This window comes from Planococcus citri, chromosome 2 (genome assembly GCF_950023065.1).
Source record: "Planococcus citri chromosome 2, ihPlaCitr1.1, whole genome shotgun sequence".
In the NCBI taxonomy this organism is placed as follows: domain Eukaryota; kingdom Metazoa; phylum Arthropoda; class Insecta; order Hemiptera; family Pseudococcidae; genus Planococcus; species Planococcus citri.
The window spans coordinates 81460301-81483628 of NC_088678.1; the positions used below are offsets into that span (position 1 = coordinate 81460301).

The following is a 23328-nucleotide window of genomic DNA, read 5'->3' on the forward strand; positions in this document are numbered from 1 at the left end:
CCATCTCAGTTTGACGAAATTTTGGGGAATTTTCAAGTTTCAAAGATCTACTGGAGGCTCCAGTAATTTTCAAAAAAGTCGCTGGATGCTCTAAAATGACTTGAACCCACCTGAAGTCGTCTTCAGAGGGTGTTAAAATTGGAGTGTAGATTAAATTTGAGTTTTCCATCTCCATTTGATGAAATTTTGTGAAAATTTAAAGTTTCAAAAACCTGCTGGAGGCTCCAGGAATTTTCAAAAAAGTCACTGAAGGCTCTAAAGTGACTTGAACCCACCTGAAGTTGTCTTCAGAGGGTGTTAAAATTGGAGTGTAGATTAAATTTGAGTTTTCCATCTCCATTCGATAAAGTTTCAAAAATCTGCTGGAGGCTTCAGGAATTTTCAAAAAGTCGCTGGAGGCTCCAAAACGACTCGAAATTCACCTGCAGTACTTCGTAACGTATTGAAATTAGTTTTTAGAATAAATTTCAGCTTTACAACTCAAATTTGATGGAATGTTGTGGGAATTTCGAGTTTCAAAAATCTGCTGGAGGCTCCAGAACTGCTTGAAACGGGTTGAACCCGTTTCCAATCGATTTGGCATGTCGAAAATAGGGTACATCCCAAATTTCAGCTTTCTTGGTCAATTTGGTAAAATTTTGATTTTTTCCCTCATTTTTTGCCTAAATTGAATTTTTAAAAATTCACCAAAAATCGAAAAACGCACTTTAGCACTTGAAATTTTGACAAGTGATAAATTTTTGCATGATCTTTTGATCTACCTTTGTAAGGTTTGAAAAATTTCGTGCAAGTCCTATGTTGAAACGCAAAATCTGCTATTTCGGCTGGCCTTTCAATCAAAATGGCCGCCATTTTGTAAGTAATGCCAACTTTTTTTGAGCAAGTTTGCATTAAAATGTTCCTTAGGATGTCCCCTTTAAGATAAAAGTTGTTCTGGAAGATCGGCGGGGGTGGGGGTGCAATTACTCCTATTGTCATACGCCGGACGATGAAAACTGGAAAATTCAAGGATTCGCTGGAGGTTTTTAGGCAGCTCGAAATCTCATCTACAAATTAGATCGCTATAAAAAAATGAATTTTCATTTTTTGACACACTTGCAAAGGATGGATTTTATATATATATATTTTTTTCAACCAAATTAATTATTGAGGAAAAGCTCGATTGAATGCGCTGCGAGGATGATCAATGTTCCAAATTTCATTGAATATTAAAGCTTTTTTGATTTTTTTTTCAAAATTGGAAAATCCAAAAACCAGTGGAGGCTTTTGTATGGCTTGAAACCACGACGGATCGATTTAGAAGTCCAAAAATTAAGATGTAAAGAGAATTTTAGTATCGTACCTCAATTTGATCAAACAATTACTGTAATGAATAATAGGAGGGAGTGGGAAGAAGGGATGGATTAAAGCCTCAAAATTTTAGTCGAAATGTAACAATAAAATGTCACATATTGTGTGACAAATACGAATATCGATTCATTTTTTTTTTTAAATTCAACTTCTCGAGCGCGGCGTATCCATTGACGCCCCCCTCCCCCCTAAGCTCGTACACTATTTTTCCAACAAAAAAAAAGTAACTTTAGTGACCAAAAAAGTAACTAAAAATAAACAAAAACGCGAGCATATAAAAAACAGAAATTGAAATGTTTTAGTTTTTAATTTCAAAAAATTGAACTATTTTGAAACATTTTGACAATTCTCGCCATTTTGTAGCGAAAAAGTCAATTTCTGGAAAAACAAAACGACCTCAGCAATTTCAAAAAAAGGAATGGTTTTCCTGCAATTTAAAAAAAAAGTAAGACTGGAATTTTTTGCAAGAAAGCGACATTTTGTTAAAAAGCAACGATGGGGGGAGGGGGGAGATACAAACAATTTGAAAAAAATGGCAATTCCAAAAAAATCAGCAATTTTTAGAAATTAATTTTTTTTTAAAACGTGAAATTTTTAGCCATTTCAGGTACAAAAGCGAAACTATTCGATTGCAAAAAAGCTAGCATTTTTATTTTCTGGCAATAAGCGAAACTTGTAGACAATTTTTGGCAAAAAAAAACTGACAAATTGAACAAAAATCACGAATTTTTGGTTACCACCTGAAAAAAAAAATGGCAGATGCTTTTTCGCAGTCTTTGTTGAAAATGGGTGTTTTTTTAGTCCATTTTTCGATTAAAAAGTGAGACAGGGCAACAAAGATGAACTTTCGGGTAATTTTTTTTGGGGGGGAGGGGAGAATTCCTACTTGAAATTTTCTGGGAAAAATTGACAGGGGTTAAGTTCGAATTATCAAAAATTCTAAAAATGAAATTCACCTCCTGAATTTGGTTCAGTGATATTTTTCGAGATAATCGTTCGATTTTTCTTTGCCCAATATAACAATTTTTCCACCTTTAAAATACCTAACCTCCCATATTATGTACTTAAAAAACAACCTCGTAAAAACTTGTAAAAAAAATGTCGATAAACTATCTCGTCGTCAATATTATACAATAGAAAATAATTATATAAATCTCCGAGGTCACGAACATCGAAATTTTTATTGGGTACGATTGATTTCATCGTAATTACAACGATACGCTACCTTTACACTCGAATCGTATCATTTCTCGCGATAAAGGCCGCAACATTCGCGCGTAAAAACCAATATGGTGCGGCGAAAAATATACTCGTACTATGACGATCGTCTCGCTCTTCGACGACCAATCAACCGTCGAAAGTCATCTTTCTGCGCTTGTATAACGTGCTCGCGAGGTCAACGACCGCGTTATACACCAACGCATCACACCGTTTTCGTCAAGTTACTCTTACTACATACATACCTACATAATACATACATATTATTATTACTCTTATATGTACGTAGTACTTTGTATGTACTATGTATATATTAAAACGAACAGAAATGCAAACACATTTGGGCTAGCATCTGTGCTGCTGAAACAGAATAAAGGTGTAAAGCGAGGATAAAGGGTCAAAAGGGGTGAGCCAGAGAAAAACATCCGAGAATGAGAAAAAATAAGACAACGATTCCTCATAACTAAAGCCAGCCATCCAAACTCTATACCTTGTCAACTTTAATTTTCTCTTTATTTTGAGCACTTTTACATAGTTTGATTTTACTCCTTCTCGCTCTTTTAATATGCATTACGTATAACTCGCAAAAAAACACCCCCACAACACACACACACACACACACACACACACACACACACACACACACGCGCGAAGATAGTGTTATGAAAAAATTTCATATTACTAGTAAGTCCTACGCCTTATCTCTTCCACTTAATCCCGCATCCTCTTCCTGTCAATTCTACTCTATTTAAAGATACAAATGAAAACAAGTTGAGAAGACGAAAATCAACCCAAAATAACACCGCATCGATGCTTTTTTTGATATAACGAAATCCATCAATTGATACAAAAATCAGGTCATATGGCAACCTCCCCGCTACCCCCCCCACCGATCACCAGCGACAACTTCTTACTTCCAGGGCCCTAAGGAACATTTTAAAGCAGAATTGCTCCAAAAAAAAAGTTGGCCTTATTAACAAAATAGAATATTTTGTTTTCCTACATAGGACTTGCGAGAAAATTTTTAAATTGTACACATGTTAGATCGGAAGAGAATGCAAAAATTTATCACCAGCCAAAATTTTAAGCGCTAGAGTACATTTTTCGATTTTTGGTGAATTTTAGAAAATCAGATTTAGGCCAAAAATTAGAAAAAAACAAAATGTTACCATTTTGATTTAGACCTAGAAAGCTGAAATTTCTTTCGCCCCCTTCAATAATTTCAAATTGGGGCCCAAACTGTATCTAAAATAAATATCTTTACTTACTAAGTAGATCATCTATGGGTGTAAACTCGCTTCTCATCATATTCTTTCATTTCATAAGAAAAATTTGTGCTCACCTGAAACAAAAAATAAAATACACCATCAATATTAATGGATTGAAAAATCATTTCGTGGCAGATAATAGTGGATTACTCGATAACCGCGATACCTACCAAAATTGAACTTTTCCCCATAGTTCGGGGTTTTGAAAGGCTTTTTGGCGATATCATAAAAATCAGTGTTGCCACTTTTTTTCGGACAAAAAATTAGTTTAAAAAGTTTCTAAACGTTGTTTTCATATCGTTCCAACTCAGAAAAATTCTGAAAAAAATATATTTTGGACAACTTTTCATACTGAACAACATTATTAAAAAATTAAGATGGCACTAAATCCCAAAGTCGATTTAATAAAATTCAAAGTTTGCGAAAAGATGTGATTTTCTGATTTAAAACATGAAAAAAAGTTTTGATAGGTGAAGTTGGCCCATTTGACCCCTATTTTTACGTATCTGTTGGAAAAGTTGAAAAACTCCTTTCACTCGATGAAATAAACTCATCACAAAAAAATCAAAATTCGAAAAAAATCAAAAAATAAACGAATTTTAATTTTTTTTGCTGTGAGTGTAATTTTTATCAACTTTTTCATGAAATACGTCAGAAGGAGGTCAAAATAAGACAACTGAATAAATTTAACCTTTTTTTGATGTTTGAAATTGAAAATTGAATTTTTTTGTGAGATCATTTCATCGAGTGAAAGGAGTTTTTCAACTTTTCCCACAGATACGTAAAAATAGGAGTCAAATGGGCCAACTTTACCAATCAAAACTTTTTTCATGTTTTAAATCAGAAAATCACATTTTTCGCAAACTTTGAATCTTATTAAATCGACTTTGTGACTTCCAAAAAGCCTTTTAAAACCCTAACTATGGAAAAATGTTTCATTCACAAAAAAGTCAAAATTCGAAAAAATTCATTTTTCAAATTTTAAACATCAAAAAAAGTTTAAATTTATTCAGTTGTCTTATTTTGACCTCCTTTTGACGTATTTCATGAAAAAGTTGACGAATATTACACTCATAGTAAAGAAATTAAAATTCGTTTATTTTTTGATTTTTTTTCGAATTTTGAGTGTTTTGTGATGGAGTTTATTTCATTATTTTTGGCAAGAAAATGTTGGTGAATTTTTGAAAATTATTTCTGGTCCAAAATGTTGACCAGTTTCAAATCCCCTCCCTTCCCACCAACGGCATGGAAACGGTTCAGAACCGTTTTAAGAAGTTCGGGGAGAGGGAAGGGGGTTGAAAATAGGTTACATTTTGGATCAAAATTGATTTTCGAAAATTTTCCAAAAATTAGTTTGATTTTTTTTTTACCAAAAACTATTTTCAACCCTGTTTGATGCATCATTTTTTCCTCAGCAAGTTCAGATTTGAATATTTTGACGACTGCAAAGCCTCCAACAATGGTTTGGAAATTCCATATTTTTAAAAAAAATAAAAGTATAAAACATGTGTAATTGGTCGAATGAGCCACTAAAATGTTCTGAACGAGTTTGAAACAACTATAGTTCGTATCGGTAGTTTTATGACTTTTTTTTTTTGAAAACTGGAATTTTCAAAAAATTGCTGGAGGCTCCAGAACGGCTTGAAACCACTTGAAATCGACTCGGTATTTCGAAATAATTGCAGTATAAAGTGACGTTTCGCTTTCAAACTTCATTGGGCAAAATTTGGTAAAAATTGCAGATTTAAAAAATTTACTGGAGACTCCAGTAATTTCCAAAATGTTGCTGAAGGCTCCAAAACCACTTGAAAACTACCTACAGTCGACTTAAAAGCTTATTAAAATTAAATTATAAAATGAATGTCGGCTTTCCAAGTGCATTTCATGAAAAGTTGTGGAAATTTCAAGTTCAAAAAATCTGCTCGAGGCTCCAGAACTGCATGCTCAAAACGGGTTGAAACTGTTTCCAATCAATTTGGCAGGTCAAAATGGGGCATAACCCAGAGTTTAGCTTCTTATGTCAGTTTTGGTAAAATTTTGATTTTTTTTCAATTTTTTGGCATAAATTTAATTTTTTTAAATTTACCATGCTCTTTCGTTCTAGCTTTGTCCAGTTCCAGTACAAAAAAATGTCGTGCAAATCCTATAGGTACATATTGGAAAGCAAAATCTGTGATTTTGGTTCACCTGTCAATCAAAAAGATCGAATAAAGCCAACTTTTTTTAGGAGGTAGGGGCGATTTTGCTTCAAAATGTTCCTTAGGATGTCCACTTTAGAAAAAAGTTGTCCCAGACGGCGGGTGGGGGGGGGGTGCAATTCCTGTGTCATATATACCGGACTAAATAGTGTGATTGATCCATTCTCACTTCACAAACAAATCTTGAGTCAAGTCGGAGAACTTGAACCCAAAACAGGATTGATTTGACTTGGAATGATCCTTCTTGAGTCAGGTGCAAACGAAAAATTTCGATTTGACAAAATTGCAGTTTTTTTTGGACTTGGTGAGAGTTCGAGTAATGAATGTACTTGAATTTTAGTGGTCGACAAATTGAAGTGAAATCAAAATCGTTAGAAGGATGTGGGGAGGAGTAAGGATCCCCAAGATGGAATACATGTAATGTGATAACTTTCTGTATAACTAAAATTGAACTTGGAGCAGACAGACCGGGTAAGAAATAGCGCTAAGGCTATAGAAGAGGACGTCGGTGCAGATTGCCCGCACCTCGTCGCCGGATACGGATGCTGCAAGAATGGCGTCGATTACGATGACGTTGGGCTGTGTCGTTGTCGCGGCCGCCGCGCCGCTGTCGGTTGCATTATGCAATTTTGATTTTCTCGCGTATTATCGTATTTTCGTCGAGCGCATCTGCTATAAATTTGGCAACGTGTTGGGCGCATTGCACCGCTTGCACTATAGAGGAGATGACTGAGGAGTAGGTACTGGGTGTTGGTTTGGTACTCACCTCACCTATCTGACTGTGTAGTGTGTATGCATACTTATGTAGTTGTACTCTGGTATAGTAGCATAATACGAATTACGAATACGAAATACGAAATACACAGCGTACTTATACATATATCTGTGATGTGAAGCGCAGAGAGAACAGAACGGCGAACGCTGAAGAACGCAGAGCACATAGCACAACGCCAATCGATAAGATAACATTAGGCTAAATATGTAGGAACGGTAGCGTTTGTGCGCGGCGCTCATCAGAGGCCATTGACCTTTATGCCAGTGTGTGTGGAAAAGATGTGCAAGTTTACGCGCGCCGCCGCCACCACCTCCTCAGATATGCGCTGCTCTTCGCCTTCGTCTTGGTCGCTATGTTATCGTGGTCGTATGTATTTTTCTTATGTCGTCAAATACTTACATCGTCGTCCAAATTCTAACTATACAGAGTACATGGATCTTCGTATAGCTCTGAAGCTCTGAAGCTCTGATGAGTGGCTCTTTTTTGTCCAATTTCGTAATAATGCATCGTCCTACTCGAGCTAATGTATGAATATGTATCTATATGCTCCAGTGTCGCTGACAGTGAGATGGTCATAGATTGAGCTGTGCAGTGTGTTCGGTGCCGGAAGACTTACATGCGTGGTTTTTTCTTTCATATACGTAGCTCAGAGTGTAATGTAAAGTATATTAATACAGCACGAGATACGTGTACTGTATTTTACGTACTACGAATACGACGACGACGTAGGTACTTGTAGATCGCAAAATACATACAATGGATTAGCCCTCGAGAGGTGAAGTTTTCTATTTATAAATTGATTGAAGAATCGACGTACTGTACTATAATTTGGTTTGAGGTAGTGTAGACTCCGATACGATTCGCTAAACCCCGCAGACACATTGTTATTTTCGCTTCTGTTCGTGAAACTGACACTTGCGTGAAAACTGAATGAATTTCGACGGTATGAGATGATTTTTTCGTCTCGAAATGAAATTTGAGAATGCTACAAACTGATTGTGTTCTTCGAAGAAAAATCTATAGTTGTTACTGATTGAGTTCCTGTAACCATTTTCGGCGCTCGTGAATGACGTAGTGCCAAAAAACGCAATTCTTTCAACGTGTCCAAGTTGCATTTTTCCTTCAAACGACCTTGATCATAGCTCGCAGGTTTGATGAGCACAGAGCAGTTCAGTCGTTCGTACAGGTCACATAGAGGAAAAAAGAGAATGAGTATCACTAGCACAGGCCCACAACTTCTCTTACAGCAGGACGCGGACGCGACCAAAAAAATGTTGGAGGAAGTTGACCAAATTTGAGTGGAAAACCCTTCGTTTCGAGTTTCAAGTCGATTCTGAAAATATTTTAACTCCGGAGGTGCCCTTGAAGGAGAGATAGAAATCCTCAAAGAGGGGACATTTTTGAAAAAATTGAGGTTTTTTCATTCTAGTCCGTTACTTGATCTTTTTCGAGAAAAACTACCCAGTTCCAAAAGATGATACTATGTATTTGAGATTCTGCGCTGACCTAACGATTTTTTGAAGAAAATTCCTCTTTTTTGAGAACTCTATCTCTCCTCCAGGGACACCTTGAGAGCTAAAATTCTTTCTGAGCGACTTTCAATTCAAAATGGAGACGTCCTCTGAATTTGGTAAAATTTTCAAAATTTAAAGTTGAGCTTTTTTTCAAAGCTCAGTTTTCAAAAGCTTCAATTTTGAGGCTAAAATTTTCAAAATTTGTTAGAGGGTTCAATTCCCAAAAATTTTAGTCAACGCGCGAAAAAAGGTAAAATGTCACGTGACATATCCTTTCATGCGTTTTTGAGACCGCTGAATACGAATTATAAATAATTGTTAATTCCTTCTTACCCCACCCATTTACTGAAAATTGATTTATCAGTAACACAATATCAACCAGGAATCAAAAAAAAAAAAAAAAAAAAAATACTTTTGTAATCAAAAAAGCTTGAAAAAGTAACCAAAAAAAAACGCAGAAAAAACCACAAAAAAACAGAGCACTGACAATTGAATTGTTCTGATTTTAAATTAAAGGGGGAAAAACAACCAAGCATGTATTTTGAAACTTATTGACAAAAAAGCGAGACTTTTTGGCAACAAATTAACAATTCTTGCAATTTTTGGCCAAAAAAAAACAATTTAGAACAAAACAAAAGGTTTTTTAATTTAGCAATTTCTAGCAAAAAAAACAAGGTTAATAAGCTTTCTTTGAGGCGGTGGGAGGGGAAGGACACTCATAGTCGTTGATTTGATTACGATGAGCAATGATACATTACATTAGATCTTTAGTTATCGTTGTTGAACTTTGAGTACGATTTTTTTGGCTCTCAAACACCCGTCAACACTCCTCTACTCACTGTCACAAATGCAAAGCTCGTACTTGATTTTTTTCAAAAAAAAAAAAAAAAAAAAAAGAGAATCTGAATAACAAAATTTAAAAAACCCAAAAAGTAACCAAACATTTCAAATTAAAGTGCTCTAAAATGAGAATTTTTGCAATTTCTGACAAAAAACGTCAATTTTGAGCAAAATTAAGCGAGATTACGAAAATTTTAACAAAACAAAAGACCTTTCAATTTGGCAATTTCTGGCCAAAAAGCGAGATTTTCGAGCAATTTTTTTGAAAAAAATGAAACTTTTTGGAATTTTTTGCGAAAAAAACAACAATTTTGAGCAATTTTGTCAAAAATTCACAATTTTTTCAAATGGCAGTAATTTGACAATTTAAGCAAAAAGCAGTAATTTTTGAGGAATTACTGGCAAAAAAATTATGTTTTTGCTCAATTTTTTGCAAAAAGTGAAACTTTTTTGCTTTTTGGTAAAATTTTTGGCAAAATGGTTCATTGGGTTTTTGGGAGCGCAGAATACGAACAACAACTCTTTTTTTTTGAATCGGTCCCTTTTTTTTAAATCAACATTTTCACCAAAGTTCTGAGACTCTGACCCTCCCCCTTCCTTTCCTCCAATGACTTTGCGAATCGCATCTTAAAAAGTTCTTACAAGGGAACCTCTTGAGGTGTCACACTCCGATTTGAACGGGACCGCGATTTTTCGAAAGATCATAGTCTAAAACCCCCAAAACCAAATTTCCAGCTGCCCAAGTTCATTTTTCGATTTTTGGCGAATTTTTGAAAAAAATTCAAAATTGACTGTTTTTGGTGATTTATGTTTTTTTTTAAAAAAAAGTACGTACTTGATCAATAAAAATGGTCAAAATAAGTCCCAAAACTAATATTAATTACCGAAATCTAAATTTCACCATTTCCAGCCATTCTGGAGCCTCCAGCGCGAATTTTCAATTTCTCCAGAATTTTTAATTTGCTCCAGAAGGCGTGAACATGAAGTTGGGCAGCTAAAAATCGAGTTGTGTAATATACTCGACCTGTTTAACGAGTTTATCTACATTTGAACCGATTTTGGAAGTGACACCTCAAGAGTGTTTTTTTTTACCAGCTTTTTTCAAAATTAAAAAATCAAAAAAATCAAAAGATAACCGTTTGTGAGGAAATGTTTGAAAATTGCGCGAATCGCTGTATTTCTTCAAGAACTAACCCCCGGAGCGCAAATTCTACCATTTCTAGCCGTTTTGGAGCGAGAGTGACACCTCAAAAAACCACTCTTGAGGTGTCACTCCCAAAATCGGCTCAAATGTAGTGTTTAGATAATAATTACGCTCTCTATCGGTATTAGTTACCATTTACCTCGTCTGTATATTTTCCCTTATCTCTCTATCAGTCCACTATCATCCGAATGTGTATCATAACGTGTAAATATAGCAAGTATGCTTTAATGAGTATTTCTTTCTTTTTTACTCGAATATACGCAAAACAAATGGTCCTTCCGACCTGAATATCAGTTAACTCGATTATTAATCACTCGTTTCTCTCGTTTAAATCGATTAAAGTGCAATCGCGTATGTGTTTTAATTGATCTCGAACATCTCTCGGAAAACGAAAGTTTTCACCTCGTCACCTCGTTTACTCGCTCCTGTGTTCCTGTCAAGGGAAATCTACCCGAAACCAACTCGAATTCGACTCGTTCCAGCTTCATTTCAATCAACCTGTAAGTCTTTCATCGTAATTTACTTCGTTGTGCTGAAAAAAGCTGTGAATTTCTGCTGCAAAAGTGTGGAAAAAACCAAAAAGCAGCAAGCTTCGACAATCCGGTGCTGTTACATTGTTTCTCAACGCCAATACGTTCGAACCCCGCTCGCCGCACCCGCCAGCTCGCCGAAAATCACCGTACCTCGTCTTACCTCGCCTATCAACGTTCCTGCTACACACACGCTCGTCGCTCCGCACCCCGACCTCGTATCAGCAGCAGCAACGCTCGTTTCTCGTCGTATCAACTCGGAAATCGCCGTACGAAGCCAGTACTTGTTGTTATCACGTACTGAAACGTACCCCTCGCCGCGCCTACTCTGTAAAAGGCTCACGCAACTCGTTCCTCGCAGTTTCTGCTGTTATCAACGCAGAAAACACGTAAATATTCTCGCTACCTCGCATTCTCGACGCGCCTTGATCAATAGAAATTATTCATCATGCCATCTGATGATGAAGATTTTGGAGATCTGACGTATGATCAGTGTACACGTAACAAACGACTGCTGACCAAAAATCTGAACTATGATCAAGCTGATGCACTAGCTAAATTGAATGAACAACCATCGCAAGATTTAGTTCATCAAATTGGTGCTATACTCGATTCGTGGTTGAAACAGCTTAGAAAATTAGAAGCTCTAGACCAGCAAATTCTCGACCTACTCGATCCTAAGGCCTACAAAGATGCCAAAGAGCTGGAAAAGGCTGAAGATGAAGTTGTGAAACCCTACAACGATTCTCGAAAGAAATTCAACGAAGCCAAAGGTTTGTTGAGTGCAATGGCAGCTCGCATCAACAAAGCTGATCAAGCTGCTCAGCAAATGGCTAAAGCTCGTAAATCCATGGATTCGTCATTCGTTGGTGAAAATATGCTCGGAAACCCGCTCGCTAAACTACCAGACATCAAAGTGCCTAAATTCGATGGTGATATTACCAATTTCACTGAATGGCATTCGATGTATGTAGCATTGGTTCATTCGAACGATATGCTGCAACCAGTGCATAAACTCTTCTTCCTCAAAGGTGCTCTCATCAAGGATGCCGAATACCTCCTCAAAGAGACACCAGTGAAAGAGGGTATGTACGAACTCGCATACCAAGCAGTATTGACTGAATATTTCAATGTTCGAGCCATTATTGCTGCTCATTTCGGTAAACTACTCGATATGCCGTCAATTACGTCATCCACATTACGCGATTCGATCAGTAAAATTCGAGCACTTATCAGAGGTTTACAAACATGCGATATCGATGTTGCGAAGATGTCTCCTCTCATAACGTTCATCACTGTTCGAAAACTGCCCGAAAAACTTCGAATAGACTGGGAAAACAGCAACCTAGACTATTCCGCATATCCCTCGTTCGACTCACTCGATAAATTTCTCAGCGCTCGTTGTTTTGCTTACGAAACAGCCAATCTGATGTCTTCTACCTCGAAAGCGACACCAGAAAAAACAAACGGCTCTTCAAAGAAGACAAAATCTACGTTGGCAGTCTCGAGTCCTTCCAGTACTTCGCCGCAGACTACTCAACGAACTCCCTCGACTGTGCTGAAATGTTTCGACTGCGGAGAAGCGCATTACCTCTCACAGTGTCCGAAATTTCAGGCAAAGAACGTCACAGATCGCGAACTGTACGTTACCTCGAAAAAACTGTGCAAAAATTGCTTGCGTCCTGGACACACTAGCAACGTTTGTCGCTCCTCAAAATGTCGCACGTGTGAAAAGAATCATCACACTATGCTTCATCCCGAATCAAAACCAGACCCGAAATCCGATGACCAGACAAAAGCAGTAGTAGCAATTCGTTCTGGTAAGGATGTTCTTCTGCCTTCTGCTGTCATCAAAGTGCAAATTGGCAAGAAATTTGTACTCGCTCGTGCCTTAATCGACTCGTGTTCACAAGTCAATCTTGTCACGGAAGCGTTTGTGAACAAACACCATCTCGTTAAACGCCCATCTGCGTACAGTCTCGAAGGTATTTCATCTCAAACGGTACATACAAGCTATGTTGTTTCGTTTACTGTGAAATCTCGTTTCAATAAAGCTCAGCTGAAAATCGATGCAGAACTTATTGGCTCACTACCTTACACCATCGACTCGAAAATGCAACGACACGTTGCCACGCTCGAACCAGACCTCGCTCTCGCCGATTCTGAACTTGAAACCAGCCACGTTGACATTCTCATCGGTGCTGAATATGTCAGTCGCATCATGACTGGTAATAAAAAGTTCGTCGGTGATCTCGCATTTGAAGAATCGCTCTTCGGTTGGCTCACGATCGGAGCTGTCAAAGTTCCACCTCTCGAACGAAAATGCTGTTTGCTTAGTACAACAACGCACGACGTACTAGCTAAATTTTGGGAAATCGAAGAAGTCAATCCTCCCAAGATTACTCTCAGCGAACATGAGCTTTGGGAAACCCACTTCCAAAGCACACGAATTCGATTACCTGATGGCAGATTCCAAGTTCGATTACCTTTCAAGGATTCAACTGAGAAACTCGCTAACACGTATCCTCAAGCTCTCAGTGCTTTGTTAAAGTACGAGAAATCGCCACTTCGACCTCGATATACCGAATTCATGCGCGAATATCTCAATCTCGGTCACATGCGTCTCGTTAAAGATCCAGATGCAGTTCAGCGATACTACATTCCGCACTTACCCGTGTTACGCGAAGACAGCTCGACTACAAAACTGCGCGTAGTGTTTAACGCTTCTGCCAAAAACAAATCTGGTCTTTCTCTGAACGATATCTTGCTGAACGGTCCGATTCGTCAATCGTTTCTATTCAATATTCTCATTCGATGGAGAATTTTCCTAATCGCCTTTTCTGCTGACATCAAGATGATGTATCGTTGTATCGGTATGAACGAAGATGATTGTCGATTTCAATCAATCTTATGGCGTTTCGATCTTGATCAACCTGTCGAAGTATTTGAGCTCACAACAGTGACATACGGAACAGGTCCAGCCGCTGCCGATTCTACTGCCTGTGTCAACGAAGTAGCTGACACAGAAGTACCCGAAGATGAACCCGAAGTGAAAGAAGCGATAAAGGAAATGACCTATATGGATGATATTCTATCTGGTGCGGAAAACGTTCAAGCAGCTATCGTTAAAGCGCAAAAAATTCACAACGCGCTTATGAAAGCTCAATTTCCTTTGCGTAAATATGTCTCAAACTCGACTGAATTTCTCACCTCGCTCGCTCCTGAACTCGTTGAAGAATTGAAACCAGTATCGTTTTGCTCTGATGGAGTTGCAAAAATACTTGGTCTTCAATGGTACCCGAACGAAGATGTGCTGCGTGTTCACCATCAAACGGTGGATATTTCGAAAGTCACTCTCACCAAACGAGTGGTATCCTCGTTAATTGCCAGCATCTTCGATCCGCTCGGTCTCGTAAACCCCATATTGATTCGAGGTAAAATCTTGCTTCAAGAAATATGGCGGCAAGATTTGGCGTGGGATGACCAAATTCCTCACAAAATTGAAAAAAGTTTTCGAGAATACTACCAAGACCTTGAAAAGCTGTTTTCTATTCAAATACCTCGCGCTTACTCGACATTTGCTCCTAAACGGTTCGAATTAATTGGTTTCAGCGATGCAAGTGAAAAAGCTTACGGTGCTGTTGTCTACATCAAATCGTATTCTTCATCATCCATCGCTGTCTCGCTCGTTGCCTCAAAGTCGAAAGTCACACCGATAAAGGAGCTCAAAGTTCATCGACTCGAATTACTCGGTGCTGTACTGCTCGTTAATCTACTCTCAAATATCTCCAAAATGCTGAAATACGACGTCTCGAAGTCACGAGTCTTCTCAGATTCTCAAGTCGCACTCGCTTGGCTGAAAGGTCCAGCATCTCGATTCGATACCTTCGTACGCAATCGTATCGAACACGTCAACTCGATCATACCGTACGCTCAATGGAGTTACGTCAACACGAAAGAAAATCCTGCTGATTTGGTCACTCGAGGTGTATCTATCGAATCGCTCATCGACAATCAACTTTGGCTCCAAGGACCTAGTTGGTTACAAACCAAAGATACTCCGAAAGTCGAAATTAGTTTACCCGAGCCACCTGAAAAACGTCGAACTGTATTGCTGTTATGTCAAGCAACTACAGAAGCATTCATCAGCGAATATTCATCGTACGAAAAGCTGATTCGAATGGTTCGATTGTTTGTAACGTTCTACGCTCGATTATCTCGTTACGAATTGCGAATTTCGAAGATCATGTTCGAAGATCCACGATTACCGATTTACGTCATCGCTCGAATTGCTCAGCTTACTTGGTTCAAGAACGAAATCGAATCAATCCAGAATCAAGTACCTTTGAAATCTCGTAACACGCTCGCTTCGATAAGTCCTTTTCTCGATCAGTTTGGAGTACTCCGGGTAGGAGGAAGGCTTCGAAATAGTCGCTTCTCTTATGATGTAAAGCACCCGATCATCTTACACGGACAGTCCGAGTACGCCAAACTACTTGCTCGACATATTCACGAAAAATATTACCACGCATCACAATCGTTTACTCGATCATTCATACTCAGTCGCTACTGGATAGTTACTGGAGTTCGGTGACTAGTGAAAAACACCATCGATAATTGCGTCTGGTGTACTCGAATGAAAGCTCAGACAGTTAGCCAAATCATGGGTGATTTGCCTACTGAACGCTTAACCATCGCTCGTCCGTTTACCAATGCCAGTGTCGATTACGGCGGTCCTTTCACGATCAGATGTACTAATCATCGAACACCAAAGTACATCAAATGTTATGCCGCTTTCTTCGTTTGCTTGGTGACTCGCGCTGTATTCATCGAACCTGTGTCCGATCTCTCGACGACTGCGTTTTTAGCCGCTTTTCAACGCTTCCGGAATCGCCGAGGTACTCCTGCGATAATGTACTCCGATAACGGAACGAATTTCGTTGGTGCTAAGAACGATCTCGAGAAAAATAATCCCGAACTCGCACTCGAATGGAAATTTATTTCTCCTAGAACTCCACACCAAGGTGGAGTCTGGGAAGCTGCGGTCAAAGCTGGGAAAAAGCATCTACTAGCTGCGACGAAAGGAGCTGTTCAAACCGAAGAAGAATTCCGAACAGTTCTCACCGCAGTTGAGGCAACCCTCAACTCTCGACCATTATATGCCTCTCGTAATTCGACCGATGTTGAGGAGATCGATGTCCTCACTCCATCTCATTTCCTGATTGGTTCAAGTTTGCTCGAAAAGGACGATCCTAGCCCATTCGATATTACATTGGGCGAAAGATTGACGCTTCAACGTCAGATTATCGAGTCATTCTGGCATAATCTGAAATCGAGCTATCTTGCCAAACTTCAGACTCGCTCGAAATGGAAAAAAGCCGAACCGAATCTTTCAATCGGTGATATCGTCATATTGAAAGAAAATTCGTCGCCATGTTCATGGCCCCTCGGAAGAATCATCGATGGCAAACCTGATGCCAAAGGCCACCTACGAAAGGTCTCCGTTAAGGCCAAAGGATCGATTTTCCAACGAGGTGTCCAGGAATTGGTCAAACTTCCAGTCGAAACGAAAATCACTGGAGAATAACGTTCGAATAATTTTAAACTCGTTTTGGATGTTCGAATAATGTAAATAATTGTTCCTTTTCATGTAAATTATTGCATTTTATTCACTCGTTAATTTTTAAATTGTTTTTTGTTTTTTTTTCTACTCGCTCGAATGTAAATATCATACGTAATCGTAATTTCTCGTTGTATAGTTTAAGTACTACTCGAATGTATATAATTTATTTATATTTATTTCTTAAGACCCTTGGTCTTCCTGGGGGAGCTTTGTTTAGATAATAATTACGCTCTCTATCGGTATTAGTTACCATTTACCTCGTCTGTATATTTTCCCTTATCTCTCTATCAGTCCACTATCATCCGAATGTGTATCATAACGTGTAAATATAGCAAGTATGCTTTAATGAGTATTTCTTTCTTTTTTACTCGAATATACGCAAAACATGTAGATAAACTTGTTAAAAGGTTCAAGTATAATACACAACTCGATTTTTAGGTGCCCAACTGCATATTCACGCCTTCTGGAGCAAATTCAAAATTCTGGAGAAATTGAAAAATCGCGCTGGAGGCTCCAGAATGGCTAGAAATTGTGAAATTTGGATTTGGGGGTTAGTTTTGGAAAAAATACAGCGAATCGGGCGAATTTCAAAAATTTCCACACAAACGGGAAACTTTTGATTTTTTTGATTTTGTAATTTTGAAAAAAGCTGGTCAAAAAGCCACTTTTAAGGTATCACTCTCAAAATCGGCTCAAATGTGGATAAACTCGTTAAACAGGTCGAGTGTAATATACAACTCGATTTTTAGCTGCCCAACTTCATGTTCACGCCTTCTGGAGCAAATTCAAAATTCTGGAGAAATTGAAAATTCTCGCTGGACGCTCCAGAATGGCTGGAAATGGTAAAATTTGGATTTCGGTAATTAATATTAATGTTTGGGACTTATTTTGACCATTTTTATTGATCAAGTACGTACTTTTTTTAAAAAAGCATAACTCGCCAAAAACAGTCAATTTTGAATTTTCAAAAATTCGCCAAGAATAGAAAAATGAACTTGGGCAGCTGAAAATTTGGTTTTGGGGGTTTTAGACTATGCTTTTTCCAAAAATCGCGGTCCCGTTCAAATCGGAGTGTGACACCTCGAGAGGATCCCTTGTCAGCTGTAAAAATCACAAAGATATAATATACGCTTCCAGGATTTTCCCCCAAATTTTTAAAATTGTAACTCAAGAATTTGGTAAGCTTCTGAAAATTGACCATTTAAAAAAACTCAAACTTTTGACATTTTTGGCAAATATCTTTGAAACTATTTTCAATTACCTTGAAAAATCTGCAAACCGATTCTCTCCCATTTACAGCTGTTTCGAGCATTCAACTCTCAAGTTGAGCACTATTTACGTCGAGAAATTTCAATCTCTGAAAATACCCCGCCTCCCTCCTCCCCCTCCCCATCCCCTCCCAAACGAGGTCAAGTGAGCCAAGATTGAAACTTCCGTCCTTCTCGAAAAAAAAAAAACAAAAAAACTATCGAGCAAAATTCATAGGTTTTGAGCCCAAAATGGGACCGATTCGACTCGAAATGACCCCTAAGAAAGCTCACATCTCACGTCTTCGGAGGGCGCAATTTCTATACTTTTTTCTCTCCCAATCCCGTCATCTAACATCATCGCAGCCCGATTCCTAAAACAGAAAAAGAACTTCTCGTCGAACTACGAGTTTATACGCATCGCAGAGTTCAATGACCCGCCTCTCAATACGTAATGATGAACCCGCTCGATGAAATTGAATACCCCTGCTCTCTGTCCCTCCCAATAAGTACTTTATTTCTGATGTGAATTGTGAATAGACGAACGCGTGCGTTTCATAACATTCTTATAAACAGTTATCCCTAATTTTTAAGGTTATGTGGCATTTTCACAGGAGAACATGCATGATTACGTCACAATGTGGAATGGCAAGTTCCAACGAGAGAGTTCACCTTTGGCCCATGTTACCTTTCAAGTTCTAAGACCATACTGACTAAGTTAAGTGCATTTTTAAACACCATAACAAATTCTGCATTTATTCAATATCCGTGTATAAAATTTTTCAAAATTTCGATTTCTAACCGCCCTCCTCTAGTCCCTTCAATCTGAATTCTGAACGTCTATTGTGGGTTTGAGGGGTGAACTACGGAGGCAAATCGGAATAAATGTTCAACGTTGAAGATATTTCAATTCTATAAAATAAAAGTCGGGATAATTTTTGATCACTTTTCATCATCTAGCCGAACTACGTCTAATTTCAACAAAAATAAAATTTTCGGAAACAGCACGTTCCAAAATCTGAGAAACCATTTATTTTTTCATGTTTTGATAAATTTTTCATTTGAAACTTCAAAAATTGCCATCTACCTTTTTTTTGAAAAAAAAAATCAGAGGAAAAATGAAATATATTTGAAATGAAGTGTTTTCAAAGCAAGGACTGATACTCGAACAATAAATATCTTTCAACAAACGCGTACCAAAAAAAAATCTCACCAGCCAGAAAAACACACAATTCGAACGTTCGTCATCATTCGCTCAATTTAAGAGCTGCTGCGCTCATCTCGCGCGCATCATTCGTTAAATAAAAACACCGGCGGCGTAGCGAAAGAAAGTACTAAAAAAAAAAAAAAAAATGGAAAGAAAATAAACACTGGCGAAATACTTCCGGCATCCTACGCGTAAATTTCAGACGATTCGAGCAACGCCCTTCGAAAACGATGTCTTTGTATTTACAATTATCACTCTTACGACGTTAGATCCGTACAAAGTGCAATTAACACGCTCATCGTCGTCTCAGTTCTGCTGCAGTCAAACTCTTCCTCTCGTGATCTGCTGTGCGCATAATCCTATCAATTAAATCGCTCACATGTGGAGCAGCATCATCATTTACTCGAAAAAAAAATTCATTAAATACTCATACTCGGCTAGTTTCTGTAAAAAAAAAAATGATCGTTTAAATTACTCTGACGCTTACAAAGTCTCCTATAATGTACGCTAATGCATAACATGCAGTCATACATTACGTATCACATACACATAGTAACTCACACGGTTTCAGCTCCCAGCAGTGTTCAGAAAACGTTGAATGTAGTATAATTTGAAGGTACGAGTACGTAGTATATTTATACTCACAAACACACACACACACACACACGCAGCACCGCGACCAAAACACGCCGGCCTAGCCTATCTGATGTAATGTAACATTGCAAAGGACGGTCGTTGAACTTGATCTCTCCTCTGGCTTCTCTTCGCGCCAAGCGAAGCCCGCCACGCCGCCGTAGTCTGCGTCGTTCTGTATACGTATATACGGTACATTCTCTATTCGTAGGCTGTAGTTGGTTATATGTATAGGCAGATGGATAGGGTAGCTTACGCCTTGCCGCGGCCCTGCCCCTACACCGGCCCGACCGCACCCTATCGACTATCGTGTAGCACCCTTACCAAGGGTAAATGCTACGGCTCAGGCTATAGAGAGTGCGGAATTCGCGAAGCTTTTTCCCCGAAATTTCATCTCTCTCTCTCTCTCTCTCTCTCTCTCTCTTCCGTCAACGCGCAGCCGAGCGAGCTGAACGCCCACATCGACTATGGAAAAAAATTTCCGGAAGCATTTACGCGAGTAATTTTCCTCTCTACTTTCCTCTCAGTCTCTCTCGCTGTATATGTCGTTGCTTCGGATTGGAACGATATCAGCCATGCTATATGCCATACATTCGCGATATGGACGAGCTTTGGGAAAAAACCATATATTCGTAGCCGACCGATGACGATAATTACACACTACAGAGCCCTTCGCTTCGTCTCTATTCGCAACCACAAGTGACCAGCTGACCACACCATCCATATACGAGTATTTGCACAAAATATAACGCGCAGTTTGCCAAATTATTAAAACTTGAACCTACGTCCTGCCACGAAAATGCCTTCCATCACGCAATCGATTCGCGTACTACGTAGAAGCATTCTTTCTCTTTTCGATGTTTTTGAGCGAAGAGCGAGGATTCTTGTTAGAATCATTTTTCTGGCTTCGATTGGCAAAAAATAGGTACTCGTATTTTAACGAAGCCAACGAGCAATCGATATTTACTGAAACCAAATTCGAGATTACATTGGGATCGAATTTATGATGTAATTGACGTTTTCACATTAGTAATCGAAAGTATTTTCAAAAATATTCGCCAAAAAATTCAGAATAATTATCTAAATTGAGATTTTTTGAAAGCTCAAATTACAAAATCTTGCTACGTAAATTTCGGAGCTATAAGTAATTTAAAATTTAAAAAAAAAACAGGAATCATACATTCTTATAGTCCGGCATATGACAATAGGAGTAATTGCACCCCCCCCCCACCGATCCTCCGGGACAACTTTTTTCTTAAAGGGGACATCCTAAGGAACATTTTATAGCAAACTTGTCCAAAACAAAGTTGGCTTTACTTACAAAATGGCGGCCATTTTGATTGACAGGACAGCCGAAATCGCAGATTTTGCGTTTCAACATAGGACTTGCACGAAATTTTTCAAACTTTACAAAGATAGATCGAAAGATCATGCAAAAATTTATCACCTATCAAAATTTCAAGTGCTAAAGTGCGTTTTTCGATTTTTGGTGATTTTTTGAAAATCGAATCTAGGCCAAAAATGAGGGAAAAAATCAAAATGCTACCAAATTGACCAAGAAAGCTAAAATTTGGGATATACCCTATTTTCGACATGCCAAATCGATTGGAAACGGTTTCAACCCGTTTTGAGCAGTTCTGGAGCCTCCAGCAGATTTTTGAAACTCGAAATTCCCACAAAATTCCATCAAATTGGAGTTGTAAAGCTAAAATTTATTCTAAAAACTAATTTCAATACGCTACGAAGTACTGCAGGTAAATTTCAAGTCGTTTTGTAGCCTCCAGCAAATTTTTGAAAATTCCTAAAGCCTCCAGCAGATTTTTGAAATTTTAAATTTTTACAAAATTTCATCAATAATGGAGATGGAAAGCTGAAATTTACTCTACACTCCCAAGTTGCATTTTTCCTTCAAACGACCTTGATCATAGCTCGGTGAGAATGGATCAATCATATTTAATCCGGCATATGACAATAGGAATAATTGCACCCCCCTCCTTCGCCGATGGTCTGGGACAACTTTTTCTTGAAGTGGACATTCTGAAGAACATTTTAAAGCAAAATCCCCCCTCGCCCAAATTTATTAACAAAATGGCGGCCATTTTGATTGACAGGTGAACTGAAATCACAGATTTTGCTTTCTAACATAGGATAGTTATTCGCATAACATTTTTTTGTACTATGGACAAAGCTAGAACGAAAGGGCATGCAACATTTATCACCAGTCAAAATTTCAAGTGCATTTTTTGATTTTTGGTAAATTTTTAAAAATTAAATCTATGTCAGAAAATTAAAAAAAAAAAAATTCACCAAACTGACCTAGGAAGCTAAACTTTGGGTTATACCCCATTTTGACTTGCCAAATTGATTGGAAACAGTTTCAAACCGTTTTGAGCACGCAGTTCTGGAGCCTCCAGCAGATTTTTTGAAACTTGAAATTTCCACAACATTTCATAAAAAATTCACTTGGAAAGCCGAAATTTTTCAAACTTTACAAAGGTAGATCGAAAGATCTTGCAAAAATTCATCACCTGTCAAAATTTCAAGTGCTAATGTGCGTTTTTCGATTTTTGGTGAATTTTTGAAAATCCAATTTAGGCCCAAAATGAGGGAAAAAATCAAAATGCTACCAAATTGACTAAGAAAGCTAAAGTTTGGGATATACCCTATTTTCGACATGCCAAATCGATTGGAAACGGTTTCAACCCGTTTTGAGCAGTTCTGGAGCCTCCAGCAAATTTTTGAAACTCGAAATTCCCACAAAATTCCATCAAATTGGAGTTGTAACGCTGAAATGTATTCTATAAAAACTAATTTCAATACGCTACGAAGTACTGCAGGCGAATTTCGAGTCGTTTTGGAGCCTCCAGCGACTTTTTGAAAATTCCTGAAGCCTCCAGCAGATTTTTGAAACTTTAAATTTTCACAAAATTTCATCAAATGGAGATGGAAAGCTGAAATTTACTCTACACTCCAATTTTAACACCCTCTGAAGACGTCTTCAGGCGAGTTCAAGTCATTTTAGAGCCTCTAGCGACTTTTTTGAAAATTACTGGAGCCTCCAGTCGATTTTTGAAACTTGAAATTCCCGCAACATTAATAATTTATAAAATGGAGTTGGCGAGCTGAAATTTATTTCGCAGACTACATGGTGTTTTTAAATGTGTATGAAGCTTCCAGCTACTTTTAGGAAATTTCAATTTTCCTAAAAAACGCCAAACAACCTTTCAAAAAGTCGCTGGAGGCACCAAAACGACTTGAAATGCACCAGCAGTCAATTTCGTAACGTATTGAAATTAGTTTGCAGAATGAATTTCGACCCTCCATCTCGGTTTGATGAAATTTTGGGGGAATTTCAAGTTTCAAAAATCTACTGGAGGCTCCAGTAATTTTCAAAAAAAGTCGCTGGAGGCTCTAAAATGACTTGAACCCGCCTGAAGTCGTCTTCAGAGGGTGTTAAAATTGGAGTGTAGAGTAAATTTCAGCTTTTCATCTCCATTTGATGAAATTTTGTGAAAATTTAAAGTTTCAAAAATCTGCTGGAGGCTTCAGGAATTTTCAAAAAGTCGCTGGAGCATCCAAAACGACTTGAAATTCACCTGCAGTACTTCGTAGCGTATTCAACTTAGTTTTTAGAATAAATTTTAGCTTTATAACTCCAATTTGATGGAATTTTGTGGGATTTTCGAGTTTCAAAAATCTGCTGGAGGCTCCAGAACTGCTC

General features: G+C 38.1%; 3 protein-coding genes across 3 annotated transcripts in view; 2 read left to right on the plus strand and 1 right to left on the minus strand.

Moving 5' to 3' along the window:
- Positions 1-23328, minus strand: part of Hr4 (Hormone receptor 4) — a 212462-nt gene that overhangs the window by 162676 nt on the left and 26458 nt on the right. The gene's annotated exons all lie outside the window — the stretch shown is intronic.
- Positions 11346-15491, plus strand: LOC135834202 (uncharacterized). Its single transcript, XM_065348040.1, has one exon. The coding sequence runs from the start codon at positions 11346-11348 to the stop codon at positions 15489-15491; it is 4146 nt and encodes a 1381-aa protein (XP_065204112.1).
- On the plus strand, positions 15561-16484 carry LOC135834203 (uncharacterized). Its single transcript, XM_065348041.1, has one exon. The coding sequence runs from the start codon at positions 15561-15563 to the stop codon at positions 16482-16484; it is 924 nt and encodes a 307-aa protein (XP_065204113.1).